This window comes from Ciconia boyciana, chromosome 1 (genome assembly GCF_034638445.1).
Source record: "Ciconia boyciana chromosome 1, ASM3463844v1, whole genome shotgun sequence".
NCBI classification, from domain to species: domain Eukaryota; kingdom Metazoa; phylum Chordata; class Aves; order Ciconiiformes; family Ciconiidae; genus Ciconia; species Ciconia boyciana.
The window spans coordinates 72888872-72904602 of NC_132934.1; the positions used below are offsets into that span (position 1 = coordinate 72888872).

The following is a 15731-nucleotide window of genomic DNA, read 5'->3' on the forward strand; positions in this document are numbered from 1 at the left end:
CGGGCGGGGTGCGAGAGCGCCCCGCGGGGCTCGCCCCCCGAGCGCAGGCCGCCCGCCCGCCCGCCGGAACCCGCTGCCCGGCCCCGCCCCGCCCCAACGGCCCTGGCGGGGGCAGGCGGCGCGCCCCCGCGGGCAGTCGGCCAGGGCGCCGCGCGCGCCCCCGCGGCGGGAGGGGCGTGCCCGCGCGGGGCGGGGCGGGGCGGGGCGTGCCGCGGCACCCCCTCCCCCTCGCGCTGTGCCCTCCCTCTCCCCAAGGTGTTGGCGGCGGCGGCGGGGACGCGCTCGCTCGTGCCCGCGCCGCCCCCCCTCGCCGCTCCCCTCGGCTCTCCCCGGCTGCGCTGGTAGCGGCGGCGGCTCGGCCATGGCGGCCCCGGCGGAGCTGAGCGCGGAGCGGCTGCGGGCGCTGCCCGCCAGCTGGAGTTACGGGATCAGCCAGGGCGGCCGCGTCTTCTTCATCAAGTGAGCGGGGGGCCGGCGAGGAGGGGAGCGGGGCTGGGCTGGGCGGGCGGGGGGCCGGGAGGGGCGTGCGGGGGGAAGGCGGCGGGGGCGGCGGGGCTGCGCCTGCCTGACTCGGTCCGTGTGTCCGTCCCCGCAGCGAGGAGGCGAAGAGCACGACCTGGCTGCACCCGCTCACCGGAGAGGCCGTGATCACCGGACACCGCCGCAGCGCAGGTAGGAGCCCCGCCCGGGGGCCGGGGGCGGCCGGGGCCCCCGGCCCTTCCCCGGCACGGCCGCCCCCGCCCGGCCGCCCGGCGAGCGCCGCCCTTCTCCCCTCCCCGCTCCCGGGGTCTCGCCGAGCCCGTCGCCCCGCGGCTCCCGCGGCCGCCCCCCGGCTCCCGCCGGCCCCCGGGCGGGCTCAGCCCCGCCGCCCCTTCCCCCCCCCGCGGGCGCGGGCAGCGGCTCTGGCTTCTCCCCGTTGCCCCCAAGCCGCCCGACCCCAGGAACCACCTTGGTGCCGCCGCAGGCACCCGAGACAACTCCTCACGCCGTGCTTTCCGCGCTCCCCGCACTTCGCGCAGTTGTTTGCCCCCAGCTTGAGCAGGAATGACATTACAGTGCAGCCTTGCGTGCCCGGCTTGCCATCACTGTGCTCCTCGTCTCTTTCTTAAAACCCTTTCCTTTGCACCCGTGTTTCCCCTCCGTGTCTGTGTAATTTCTCTTCCTTCGCTTTCCTTCGGTTGCCTTGTATCACCCCTGTAACATTGTATAGTTACCATTGGAGACCGCCTTATTCCTCTCGTGCCTCTTACAGGCTACCCCGGTTATTCACCTGCAGAGCATCCTTTCTCAGTTTAGCATTAAACCGCTCATCTTAATTCTGTTTCCAGCAGTGCCTAGATATAACCACGATAGGTATACTAGAAACGTAGGGGCTGATTCCACTAAATGTAGTCACCTAGAAACCCTTTTCCTCCCGTCGCTTCCATCTAGGCTGAGAGTGTGGGTGGTTTCTAAGTGACTGAGAGAGGTGGAATAGGTAGGAGGAAAAGGGACTGAAACATTAGGAATAACTTGGAGGGAGGAGGGTGGAATCGGTCGTCTTTGCTACTGCTGTTTGTTCCACTCTGGAGAAGTAGCAGCAGGAGGTGCTGGAGGAGGAGGAGGATTTACAGCAGACACTCTGGAGACCCAGAGCCAAACTCTGACTGCTGGAATTGCACACAAGCTACATATGCCACTGGGAGGTGGTGGAGTGTAGTAATAAGTGCAGTTGTTTTTATGTATGTAATCACTTGGATAATCGCAGGAAAATCTGCAAGTGAATTGGACTATATCAGATTATTTGCTTTTTATGTTTGGTTAATACTTATGCATTAAGAAACCAGAAACAGCTTTTTAGAAAACTGTGGGCAACCTTTTTTTTTTTTTTTGAGTTGGGAATAGTTTAAAAAGCACAGGTTTCTGGCTATTAGAACTCTGCAGTTTGATCTGCAGTGAAGGGCTGTTGTTTGTAAGAAGTCATTTAATGCCAGGAAATAGAACTACTGATTGCTATCAGGCTCCTCTTTTCCCTGCTTTCGGTACTCAGATAAATTGAGAAACTGGCCTTCATCTACAGCAATATGCATGGGGGCAGATGTATGTGAAGTGCTTTGCTTGTTGGACACTAACATTAGCTGAGGATTAATTCTTTTTTTAAACTATTACCAGTGTCTCTGTTTACTGATGGTGATTTCCCGGTAATTTGCTAAGTGTCTCATTCGTTTCTGCCATTAAGTGCCTTCTAAAGGAAATGCAGTTTGCTTTTGAGTATCTGGAGTATTGTACGTAACGTAGCAGAATTATTATAGGGTAAAAATTAAACTTGTTTCTGAACACAAGCGTGAGGCATGACCTTGGATATACTGACCACGGTTTGTCAATCAGATGCTGAAGTGTCTGCAAAACAAACGTGTTTCTGTAGTTTTCCTCATTCATGTGTATGTTAATGAGTCTCTCCATACGTAGGTATAATCAAACAGATGAATTCTGGGTATTATATCTTGTTTTGCCCCGACTATTGTTTTAGAACCTAGTCAAAATATGTTCAAAATATGTCTTCTCTTAAGAAACAATTTTTGAGCGAGTAACACTTCTTTTGGAAGTGTGTATTATTGTAAAACTCCATATTAAATAATATGTGAGATATTTACTAGACAATGAGGAAAGCTTTGTCCTCCATTATGAATTGAAGTACTTTTTATTCCCTGAGATATTCAGCACTGGAAAGGTATTTTTTGCAAAATTCTTATAGCAGCCATAAATACTTCTGCTAGAGAGACTTCCTGTTTGCTGTACTTTGCCCTGTGCTGTTATTGAAAGACACCTTGATTTTTGTTCTAGACAAGACAAGAGTGGAGGAAAAAGCCAGCCAGAGCAAATAAGTGAACTGGGAGAAAAAAAATCACATGACCCAGACTGAATATTTTTTCTTTTAATTAAGAAATGCATTCTTGCTTTTATAATTCAATGAGCGAGTCCTACATATCAGTTATTGTTTTTATTAACTGGGGCAAACTCTTAAAGGTAGTGATGTATCTAGAGTTGCATAGAGGTGCCCAACATCTTCAGAGCTTCCATTACATTAGGAAGCTGTTACTTGAAAAAAAATTGACCATTAGTGGTGAGGTGTTTTTTTTTATATGTGGGCTCCTGACTCTTAAGGCTGATAATAGAGAAGGGAAAGATGTACCCACTTCCTCCACTAGATTTGCATTGAAAATTATTTTCATGTAAAATTGAATAGAGTTGTAAACACTGCAGGAACACTTGTTAGTCACAACAGTGGTGGAATTATGCTAATATAATGCTAATGCTCTGTGGTATAGTTGATATCATGCCTGTTAAGATGCTTGTGACTAGCATGTAACGCAAACCAAAAGTAAATTGATTTTTGTTTAGATCTCTGCCTGTCGGGTAATTTGATGCTACTGAAGTTCAGGGCAGAAAGATCTGGCAATGACCGTGAGTTCTAGTTACTGGTCAAAGGAAGGAACCTTGTTAAATAAGGGCACACTTAAACCCTTATTGTTATTATTTGAGAATGAGAAATCCAAATCAGATTTTCATGCATGTAGCTTCTCTTGGATTACAGAATTTAAACTGAGACAGTATTGTGAGTCAATTCTAAAATATTTGTTTATAGGACTAAAGCTTTCAACATGTGGAATCAGACACACAGTATTTTAACTACCTTAGTTTTAGGGAGTAGACCAGTATGGCTAACAATTTCAAAAGTTAATTGGAATGTTTTGCTACTTGTTTTCCAGACTTACCCACAGGTTGGGAGGAAGCTTATACTTTTGAAGGTGCAAGATATTATGTAAAGTAAGTTGAATGTTCATCTGTCACAATACTATAATTTTCAATTAGTTTGTCTAAATGTTGCTGTAATCTTGAATGTATTCCAAACTGAATTTAAATGTTATGCTATAAATCTAAAAGGAGTATTCAAGTTTGTCGTAGTGTATGTAGTCCTCTGTTTACTGAATTCTGCACAGCTAAAACAATTTCTTGAGTTTTTGTGTTAAGACTTTTAATTAAAGCTGCTTAAGGATGCAGATTCAAATGAAGTTTCTGCTGTGAGTGTGACCGTCTAGCAACAAATGTCCTTGCAAGTCAAGAATACCTTGAGTTTGTCTGACACTTGTGTGTATACACTGACATGCCATGAATGCTTTCAGAAAGGCAAGATCTTACTTCGTCACTGGGAGAAGAGTCTTGATTCAGTCCTGTTGTCTAGTAATTACGTAGTTTAAAGCCACTCTGAAGGTTTCATGTGGCTGTCTTCTTTGCAGACCTCCTGTTTCTGCTTCTAGCATTGATTTTCATTATTTTTTTTATTCAGGTTTTAGTATGTTTTGAGGGGTGCATCCACTGTGGTAGACTTGCTGTATGTATTGTCTTTTTGAATGAGAGGCATGGAAATAGACCTCTTATGTAGAAGTCCAGAAGTCATTTTGATCAGATCTTTACAAGCTTTTCCTCTCCAGATAGTCAGACCATACTTGTCTGGAAAATTTTAAAGTGGCACCTATGTATATTTGTCCAGTTAATATGCTTTTTCTGTTATTTAACAATTTGTAGGCTTTCCTCGATTCATTCAGGAGTTTTTACTCACTACACTGTGTGTTTGGTTTGCCATCTCTAAATGAATAGTGTCACCAGTGGCATAACTTGTATGAGTGAAGGTTACTAATAGTCAGAGAGGTTATAGGCTGCAGGTAGGTTTCTCTGTGTCTTAGTGTTGAGCAAAAGGTAGCTGCTCTGTGTAAGTTGCATTGTAGACATTGTAAGATGGGCGTTACATATGTGTGGCATAGTTTATTTTATATAGGAACATGTTTGATTTGATCCTAAACAAAATTTTAAAAATATACTGAAGGATAATGCTCCAAAAATCTGGTAAGAACTGGTGCCAGGCTCTCTAGAAGGGGTCTTCTTGTTAATAGGCAACATGTTTGTTTTACTGTTCTACTCTGCCTTCTTGTAATTTACATTGTAGTAGTGTTGTATAGCAACTGACAAGAACTACACCAGACTGAGGACAGGAATGTACTAAGGATTTCACCCCTGGTGTTCTGTTCAGATTATTAAATGAAGTTGAGTGAAAATTAGAGCTGTATTTGTGTGCATATATAATATAAAAAGAAATTCTTCTAGACCTTCAGATAAAGGTCTCATAGAATAAACCGTTCTCAATGTTCTCATAGAATAAACCGCTGAACAATGTGTTAGTTATAGTAACTGGAAAGTAACAACTTGAGTTTTCTTAGAATAAAAAAACTGTGTGGACAGCTATCGCAGAGTGACTGATGCGCTTGTGCACAAACTTACCAAATAGGTAGGTTGTTTGTGTACTCTTGTCCTTATTAAGATCATGTATTCAAGGTGTTATCATAACTGTTAGGATGTACATTAAGGTGATTGTTTTGCTGATAGCCAACACTAAATAGCTCTGTTGATATTTAAAAGTTGTGCTTCATCTTTGAAAACATGTTGCACAAACAACACTTCTCTGTGATTTGATAGGTGTAGGAGGATAGCAGGGATAGTGCTGTCAAGCCTGCTGAAAGGTTCACATGGTATGACCAGTTTGGCATCTTTAGTTAAATACGTGTTTGTTGTGTAGCCTCTCAGGCTGAATTTAAACTTCTGCCCAATGATAGCTTCTCCTTCTAAAGCTGTCTAACATTCAGTCCTACCGGTGCTAGAGAAGATGTGAGAGCTAACGTAGACAGGGTGACAACATTATAATCACTATCTTATAGTCCTAGGCAATGTAACTCTGGATGATGTGTTGATGATTATAATTCTAGTTGTCTGAATCTAAACTTCTGTGGTGCTCCCACGTGAGTGGGAAACAGCACAGGTTGTTGTGACCTTGTGCTATACAGGCACCCCCGCATGTGGATTTTTAACTGTAACCTCACTTGAGTGTACTGATTTGCTAAATATTAATGTTTATTATGTTGATCACAGCATAATAAAACTATGTTAAAACTAAAAATATTGAAAATGTGTTCATGGTCAGGTCTGAAAGAAATATGTTGGTTTATGTTCTGATATGAGTTACAAAGTTACAAGGGAATGAATGTTAATGGTAGGCTATTGATGCATTCAGCCATGTGAAACTTGGCTGTTGGATTTCTGTAATGTGTCCAATAAGAGAGTTAGACAAGAAGGATAGTCAAGTTTCCTGATCACATAAATAATTTCACCTAACTTCTGAGGCACAGCTTCAAATATGTGGGTTGAATAAAAATATTTAACAACCTTGCTTTATGGTAAGATCTTATGCTAGACTGTGTTTGAAAATAAAAACCTTTTGAAAATTATTCTTATGGTTGTTTAATAATAGGTCTTCACTGTTCCAAGTGGGTGTGTCGCTGAATCTATTACTGTGCTTTTTCTGGCTTTGATGTAGTAAACACTGTATAATCAAATTGGGATAATGTCGAAGAGATAATCGTCAACTAAATCTTAACATTCCTTGGACTGACATTTCAGAAAAATGACTGGGGATACAGACTGCATTGAAATGTGATTATTTTTAAAGGACACTGTATTTTTCTTGGGATGCGTACATTCATTTTCAGAATAAGTAAATACCAAATGATGACTATTTTACACACTTTTCCCCCCCCCATAACATTGAATTTGTTCTAGCTTTAAAAAGGAAAGATATTCTGAAACAGGGATAGATACGGAGTTCTTCCCATTGCATAAGGTGGTTTTGTTTTTGTGTAGAGTTGTATTAGTAACTTGACGCTAGCTAGGATTTTGAACTTTTTTTGCAGTTTTTTGGATTAGTAGAAGAATTGATACCTGGTAATGACAGAATCATTCCCCCACATCCTCTCCATCCCTTGTAAATGCAAGTGACAAAACGTGGTGTTTGTTATTTGGAGTAAAAAAATATGCAGTGCCATAATACATTGTATATGTTCTCATGAGATGCGGTTACATTATTAAAGTCTTTTGTCTCTTTGGGAGTCAGAAAGCCAGTTTTTGTTTACTTACTGTTAGAAATGTGTGCAGATAGCCCTTCCTCATCACTTGATGGGAAGTCTATCAGTAAACTTTTCTGAAATAATGCTTGCTTTGGGTGTAATCTTTATTTATACAATAAGTAAACTTTTACCTGGAATATAGGGCTGTATGACTGTAGAATCAACACATTCAAGTATAACCTTTAATAATTAGCTTATTATCAGTTAACTATTGAATTTTCTGTATTACAAAGTAAAACAAGATATGGGAAAATTCCTCAGTTTGAAAATGATGTCACAGGATGCTGAAAAAATTCAGATTTTCTTTTGTTCTGCTTAGAATACTTCACCGGACTACTTATTTATGCTTAGTGTACTGAGCACTCATTGAGCTCTGGAAAGTTAAGGGCTTTATCCCCAAAACAAATTTAAGCTGGATAGTAGTATGGCAAGCTTAAGTTACTTACTTACATTATTTATAAGTGCATAAGGCAATGGACCCATGTGACAATCCCAGTATGATACTTGTCAATAGAGAAGACATACCTGGTCACAGACTTCAGACTCTTCATCTATTAAAATCAACAAAAATTTCCAACTTGATGTTTTTAATAGCTTGTAATGACTGCATAGTCATTAGGCACCAAGGTATTGTTTTTGAGTGCTATAAGATTGCATAAATACGTCTTTCTCCATGTGTATGTATATGTGTGTGTGTATTTATTCATATACATATATTTAAGAAACCCTTATTGCTGGCTAAAACCACCTGAGTATCTAAACTCAGACATTTACTTACTTTTCTTGCCTTTTTTTCCTTTTTCATTTCAGTAGTTCTGGACATACGTTAGGATTTTTGTATTGATTTTTTTTTTTAAACCAGGTTTATATTATTTAGGTCATTGATTTACCAAATAAAGTTGTTTTAAAAATAAGTCCAAGGATGATATTTGAGGAATTTTGCATCAGTCTAACTAGTTTGGCATCTACAGACACACTCTGGGATAAACTGTTTGAGTGTTAGAATTTGATATTTCTTAACTCTGCTATAGGACCGATACTTCTGGGACAGTACAAAAGCTGACTGAAAAAGTTCTTAAAAACTTAAAGAATTAAGGAGGTTAAAGTTTCATTTTAGAGTTTTGTATTGAAGTTTACCTTTTTCTGTATTTGTCAGAACAATTTTTGCCTGTCTCTTGCTGAAGCAAGGCATTGGCAAACCCAGGCCAAAGCCGAGGTGAGTTCACTGTTGCATCAAATAGAGGGTTTTTTTATGCTTTTATAGAGACTTTTATCAGTGCAGGTTTGCTTATTGTAGGCATGTAGCTTGAAACTTGGGAAGGTAAGAAAAATTTATTAAGTGATTAAAAGAGATAAGATCTTTTTCAGCCTTGAGTTTCTGTTGTTTACTAAATAAATCTGTGCTCATTGGGAATTTGGCTTTTGTTTGGACCTTTGTCTTTTATGTGCATTCTAAAGATCCTCTGCCATTCAGCTGAGAAGTTTTCCTGAAAAATCAAAGAAAAGCTAGTCGTGTTTGCAGAGAAGCCCTTTCTTGAAAAATGGGATTTGAAAAAAATAAGAACAGATCAGATTGTTTTCTTCCAACAGTAAGAATCACAGCGTTCCTACCAGAAATTTAGTTCTCTTGTTACCTCTAACCTTTATTTTACTAAAATTAAGGAAAGACTGAAGTTTATTCTTGGCCTTCATTTGGTTCATTCTTTCATGGTAAGACCTCTAGGTCAAATAATGGCATATGGCTAGATGGGTGAACGGGGACATAACATTACAATGAACTAACCAGTGCCTCTTACCTTTGTAGTAAGCAAAGCTGTTCAGAAAAGGAGAACTTTTTAGGAATGCCTGCAAATTTATTATCTATTTTAACATTTACTTCTTTATTCCACTGAAATATTTCAAGAACCAAAAATACTTTGTGTGGGGAGTGTCTTGCTCTGGCACTTCACAGTGCTCCCACTCAGCGAAACGCGTCGCACAGTGTTAGGGCTTCTGCCGCAGGTCTCGTTCTGGGTGCAGGTCTCGTCCTGGGAAGGGTGAAATTGTCGCCCAGGAGCCCTAGGAGAAGCGCAGGCTTTCGCTCTGTGGGTAGAAAATCCGAGGAGGTAGAGAGAAACAAAAAGGGCATTTATCTGGGAATCTTGCTGTGAGAGAGTTGTGAAAGGGACTAGCTATGCAAGGGGGCTACAGCAGGAGAGGAAACAGTCCAGTGGGTGCAATGCCAAAGCCAGGCGTGGAGGTGGAAGGATTCTAGACACAGGAAGAAATAGGTGTGGATCAGGAGGAGAGGTGGGACTGCATCCAAAAAGCAGCTTGAGGGGGGATGTGGAAGGAAGAGGATAGAGGTGATGACGTACTGAAGGAGAAGGCGAAAAGGGTGGGAGTAGTTGCAGAAGGGGGAGGAGTGGAGACTAAACTAGGCAGAAAGGAGTAGTGGCAGAGGAAAGTCAGTAAAACGAGTAGGGGTTGGGAGCCGATTTCCTAGGAGTGAACTTGATGGAATTTCTCCCAGAAGGAAGGGCGGCAAAAGTTCACCCTGCAAAAACATGTTGCCTGACTCGTGTGCAGGTCTGGCAGGGCCCACTACTCCTGGCTTATAAACCTGTTTCAAAGTTAGTCTGGCAGGTAGAACATCAAATGTGAACACTAGGAATTGCTGTGCTTGTAAAGTCTCTCTTCCAGTGTGGTGTCTGTTGTTGATGTTTTGAGCTGTCTCTTTCCTGAAGTGTGTTTCTAAATTGCGTAATACCTTGAATGCTTCAGTTTTACTAAGATACACTTAAAACCATGAGGAAACTTACTGATTTTTTTTTTCCAACCATTACCAAGTTTGTAAACACTTGTAAGAATTAATGGATAATAATGAAAAATACAAAAACATCTATACGTAAGTTGTTACATTAAATGTTGAAATCCATGAGAAAGGCATTGAAGATACTCAAGCTTTTTGACATCTGTTAACAAATCGATAAGTTAACTTCCCCACTTGTGGATCCTTGGTTTTGGAAGTGGTAATATTTCTTCCCTAACTTTGGCCTTAATGGGTTATGGGGTTAAAAATAGCAGATAAAGCTAATATGTACTTTAAGATGTTATTACTGTGAAGTGAATTCTTCTGTGGTCTTTCATTTTCGGTGTCTACAATGTAGGAAGAGTGGTGAAAAACAAAGGAAATGCTGATGGATTGTAACTTTTTATGTGGGTGGCTGCTGCATTATTTTATAAATATAGTGATGCATTTTTTCCCAACCCCTCCCCCCCTTGGAAAAAAAAAAAAGATAACTGAACTGATGTGCACTCTTAAGAATTATTTTGGGACCTGTACCACTATTTCCTCATCCTGTTGTGTCAGGGTGTCGCACGGATTCTTTTTCTCTTCCCTGTCTTGCAGTACCTGGAGCTGAGGGACACTTCCAAAACTGCCTCAAGTGGCAGGCAGGTACCTTGTGAACTTTTCCAACAAAGTCCACTGAGTGTAGCCACTATTCAGGAGAACTTTTATGGATCCAAATTTTATCTGGTGCACATTATGTTTTGCTTTTTACTTAAAGGAATTGCACGCACTGTTTTTCTGTGGTCTACAAGTGTTTTGTTGTACGGGATCAAATCTAGCGTCTCTTGTGGTGCTATGCTAAGCCTGTTTTTCCTGCATATGTTTATGTTACGCTGGCTCTTATTATAATGAATTACACCTGCATTAAACCTGAGATACACTTTGGTTGGCAGTTTGGAGCGATCTTCAGTGCACTTCTGTGTGCGTGTGAGAGAGGGAGAAAACTCCTATGAAGCTTGAGGCAAACGCTGGCTGGAAGCAAAGCTCCACAGCCCTGACTGCTGGGATTTCTGCCAACGTGGTGCCTGTATGTGTGTTTTTTCTGTGTTTCAGTAAGTAAATACCTAAATTTAAACACTTCCCCCTTCTCTCTCCTTCCCTTGCCTTCTTTCTTTTGAATGTGGATGGTAGCCGTTTCTCTCTGTTCACTTCACTTGCTCTTGCATTTGGTTGAAGGGAAGGTATTCTCTGACAGCGATGTTGGGGGGGCAGGGGAAGAAGTTGCATCGGTAGCCACCTTCAGAAGTAGAAGTTTGGGCATGGGAACTTGATAGCCTAGGCACTCCAGTAAAACTCTTTGGGAAAGATTCCTACTCCCCAGTACTGAGTAAGACAGGGACGTCTGCTTAAATAGTTGGTTGTGATGTTTCATCTTTCTGCTCTGGACCTATAAACCTGGAGTTGAATACTTGTTTGAAATCTGTCATGTGGGGAAAAAAAAAGGCTTTTAGACAGCATTTTGAATGCCTCTGTGGCCTGTGATGGTCATAGACCTTTATATAAACAATTAAAAAACACTCGCATATTCAGGAGGGTTCAGAAACTTAGTTCTTCATGGCTTTCTCCACGGTGACTTAGTAAGAACAATTATTTGTAAGGAGAGGTGTATTGCCAAGCAAATCCTTCAAAATTAGCTTCCTGTTTTTTCTCTTCCAGAATCTATTACAAATTATGTTTAGTAGGAACAAATACTTAAAGAACTAATTTTGTGCTTTGGAAACATTTCAGTGTGTCAGACCAGGTAAGAGGGGTCCTAGTAAACAAAGGTGTTTGAAAGGAAAATACCTGGTGAAAGTTTTGATTTAAACTGCCGTCTTTGCCAGTAGTTCATGGAAACTTTATATTCTTTACTACTCACTGAGCAAGTGGGATTACTGAAATTATATAAATCCTGAAAAAAATACAGCTTTTGATGCTTTTATCTGAGCTGTACTACTAGCAAAATTCTGACACTTTGTATTTTTTCTTATTCTCTAATTTTGTGTTAAATCCTACAGATTATGGAGCTGCTGACCAGTGTTTAATATTTATCATTTTTGAGAATATCGTTTGGGATGTGTAAAAACAGATGACATATCATGTTCAAAGTTTTTCAATGAACCTCCTTTATAAGAAGGACAGAAAGCTCGCTTAGAAATAAAATGTTGTACGCAACAAGAATAAACAAGTGGTGCTCTCAGAATCCCTATGGGGAAGAAGAAAACTTTTTCATCTGATTGCATGTTGAAAATGATGACTTGGTTTCTGGGAGAGAGTAAACCTGGCTAAGACTGTTGGGTTTTTTTTTTTTTTAGTTGAGTTTTTACGTGTTAGCCACACCATTTAGTAAGGCTGCTTTCTTTTGTATTTTTTCATGTGTGAAGAGAATCCTCTAGATAAAATTAAAACTTCTTGATTAAAGTCTTTGATAAAGTTTGATACAGAAGATTGATGAAGAAAATTACAAAGAAAAATATGTGTTTGAGCAATCAATGTCCTAACATCAAATGTTTATTTTAACAATTTTAATCAAAATAATGATGTAAGTTAAACCTTATTATAAATTCATATAATCTGTTATGATTTTAAATCTCTTTTCAGGTACAATCTCTATCTTCTGTACTTGATGTGGGTATCAGTTGCTTACCTGGTCTGAAACACTGAAATCTTTTTAGTTAATAAAGCACACAAATGTTACTAAATTTTCTTTCAGTTAATAAAACTTTAGCTTTTATTAATTGATCCATCGTCGTTATTGTATCTGCAGAGTTAAAAGCATTTGACATTTGAACCAATACATTTTTAGTTGGCTGAATTGAACACCTAAGAATTTCTCTAATATAGTGAATTTTACAGGTGTAGGTCACTAACCTTATCCTTGATCAGGCAGGAAGTAGTTATTAAAATTGTTCTACAATGAATTTGAAGAGTTTAGGAGCCTAAATACTTACACTTATCACTGGGAGTCTTGAGCCATCTGCCTGTAGTTCTGGTCAGTAAAAAATATTGACTTAGGGTTTCTTATCTCTTTATACAAGCATACCTAGGGACTACACCAGGCTGATGAGCCTTGAGACACTAGTATGTTCTGATCTCTGCCATACAGTCTGTCTCCTGCTTCTGTCCCTCCTGTTGCTCAACTTCAGATAAAAATGAACTGACAATCGGCAAGGCCACTTAATAAACCTTGCCTTGAAGTAGTGTGGAGATGAGACTAGAAGGAAACAGAGTGCGAATTGTAACACTGCTGGAAAAGGTGGTTTGACTCTCATCATTTTGTCCTGAGCCTTGCATTTCTTTTTCTGCAGCTCCTGTCTGTCTGATAATTCAATTACTAAATGAAAGGGTTTTTTTTCTGGAAATTGAATTAAAAACTTTCCCAGATTAAAATTTTCTCTGCAGTGTTTGCCACAAATAGTGTTTAAGAAAAGTTTTGTTCTTAAAAGCAGATAAACTGACAACAAAACCATTAAATCTTCATAATTTTCTAGCTGAGTACATTGCACGGTACATAGTAAACCATAAAAGGTGAAGTTTTGGAATTATTTAGATGAGTGATACCTAGTATTATGGTTAAAGTGATTTCTGTTTAAATATAAATTAAATGAAAGAGTATCCTTTTGGGCCTCTCATTGCCAGTAGTGATTATATATTGTATATATATACACAAAAAACCATATATATAGGACACACTGTTCTTTATGCCTCTTTCAAGGACCCCCCACTCCAATTTTCTTACATGGAACACTTGCATTTTGCTTCACTTTCAAAATATAAAAAGATTTCTAGACATCAGGAAAAATCTGAACCTTTTCCTGGTGTATCCTTGTATCCTGATGTATCCCAAGCTAAACACAAAAGAGATTTTGCAATACTCTTCAGAATAATGCTCACTCTGTTGTGGTTTTTGTTCAACTTCAGGTGAGAGTGCCAAACCTGTCTAACAAGAAATTCAGGATTTCTGTTGCCTCCGATTGCTCACTTTGTGGTTTAAACCAACAAAAAGCACTATCAAATTCAGCAGTCAGTTCAAATGCCAGTGCTTTATCCTCTTAATTATAATCTTTTGTTTGGGTGCCTGCTGCTTCAAAACATTTTTGAGCTCATATATGTAAGTTATGTGAAAATCTTGCAATTTTGTAGGTGGAACAGAACTACGTGAAGTGAGACATAAGTAGAAAAAAATCTGTTGATGAAAGCAGTGATGTCCTATTAGCTTGTAAGTGGGGTTGGTTGTGTTTAACAGCCCTCGATGATTTGAGCTTGGGCTGCCTGAGAGACTGCATCAGGCTGAGGAGTTGGAATTACTAGCGTCCTGGTTTTAAATAAGAGAGGAGAGGGTCTTTTGCAGTCATTGTTTGGTAATGGAGTTGGTTTTTCTTTTTGACTTCCAGTGATGCTATTTGTAAGTCATTAAAGCAGGCAGAATCTTCTCAAACTTTTCATGAGGACTGAAGGTACCATCATTTTAGACAGGTATTGCAATCAACATTAATTTGTACGAGAACTCTTGCATTTCAGTTATTTTATGACTTTGTTTAAACATTGCCTTGTGCAATTGGAAATAGAGTTTTCAAATAAATTATGGTAACAAGGTTTTTATTTAATTTTTCAGGGAAGTGAAGAAATGAATCTGGATTGGTTCAGAACCTGTGTCTCTTGTACAATTTCACCACGCCTGGTGTACAGGAGGTTATGTAGCTGGCAGAGGGAATCTGTAAAGAACAAACATAATTTTTACTTGTTTGAAGATGGGATAAGCATTTCTAGGAAAAACGGGAATAGGATTTGCTCACTGGCTCTTGTATTCCTATCTAATTTCTTTGCAGCAGTAGGGACCTAAATTGTAATGAATGGAGGTGAATACATTTTGAATTTGATTTAACTGCTGAATTCAACAGGTGCGTCTATTACAACTGTAGTGGGACTGGTCAAAAGCAGAACTTATGGGGAAGTTTTCTGGTTTTGTTGGGTTTTTTTCTGTCCAAATTCTACATAGGTATGGCAACCACAACAAGAAATCAAACGCAATGCAGACAAAGCTGTAGTTGGCAGCTGTTAATTTGTTTTGAGCAGAGAGTGAGTCTTCTGGTTAGATTATTTTCCTTGAGTTTAAGTAATTTGTTTTTTACTAGTTGAAAAGCCTGTCTGCAATACTGTTTGAAAAAAAATTAGGGCCTTCCTTATATCAGAAAACCAACTGTCTCCAACTCTTGTCTCTTCAATTCTTCTTCTGCTGTTTGACCTTCTCTTTTGCTTCTTCCTTTTTATTTTATGTCTATATATGTGCCCTTATCGTTCACCCTACTCTTTTCACTGTTATTCTCCTTGCTTCTAGCACTGGTAGCTCAAGTAGTGTTAGACATGATCTTCCCCAGTTGGACTGTATGCCAAATTTTCCTAAGGGGAATGTAAATACTGTGAGGTCAGTTCAGTATCAAATGCCTGCAGCCTGAAATGAACCCTGCAGGATCTTCTGCTATTCAGTCAAAATTAGGACTTGCTCAGGATACGGTGCTAAATATTGAAAAGTCAAGACTTTAAATTATATGTTATGCTTTACAGATTTTTTTTTTTAATTGAATTAAGCTTATTTTTTCCCTAAACTAAAAGCAAAAGAGTGAACACTAGGGACAACTCACTATATTCATGGTAATTAACAGATATGTTTAAAAACCTCTTTATATAAACTGATGGATTACTTGATATATTTCTTTAAGATTGTAAGCCAGAGGAAGTGGTATATATGTGTGCATGCTCATCTGCAACATACCTAGAATGGTGATACTTAAGCAGTGAACTTATGTGCTTTTGATAGCAAGTAAAATCTTCATCCCATCTATTCCTCCATGTTTCCCATCACCTCCTTCCCACCTCCCTTTCTCCCTGAAAAAGAATGGTGGTAAGAGAGGACTGTGGTAAATTCA

The 15731-nt window shown here is 40.1% G+C and overlaps 1 protein-coding gene across 15 annotated transcripts in view; it reads left to right on the forward strand.

Annotated features, from left to right (window-relative positions):
• The first annotated feature begins 245 nt into the window (after nucleotides 1-245).
• Nucleotides 246-15731, forward strand: part of PLEKHA5 (pleckstrin homology domain containing A5) — a 176954-nt gene continuing 161468 nt past the window's right edge. For 13 of the 15 annotated variants that reach the window (XR_012044317.1, XM_072874334.1, XM_072874326.1 and 10 more), the window contains exons 1-3: nucleotides 246-459; nucleotides 596-672; nucleotides 3750-3807. Coding sequence is in view for 13 of the 15 variants with exons in the window: in XM_072874334.1 (XP_072730435.1) it covers nucleotides 362-459; nucleotides 596-672; nucleotides 3750-3807 (233 nt within the window). In the remaining 2 variants the exon portion in view is untranslated. Of the gene's footprint in view, nucleotides 460-595; nucleotides 673-3749; nucleotides 3808-10718; nucleotides 10878-15731 lie in introns of those variants that run through there. The other 2 variants (XR_012044321.1, XM_072874380.1) reach the window with 2 other exon arrangements.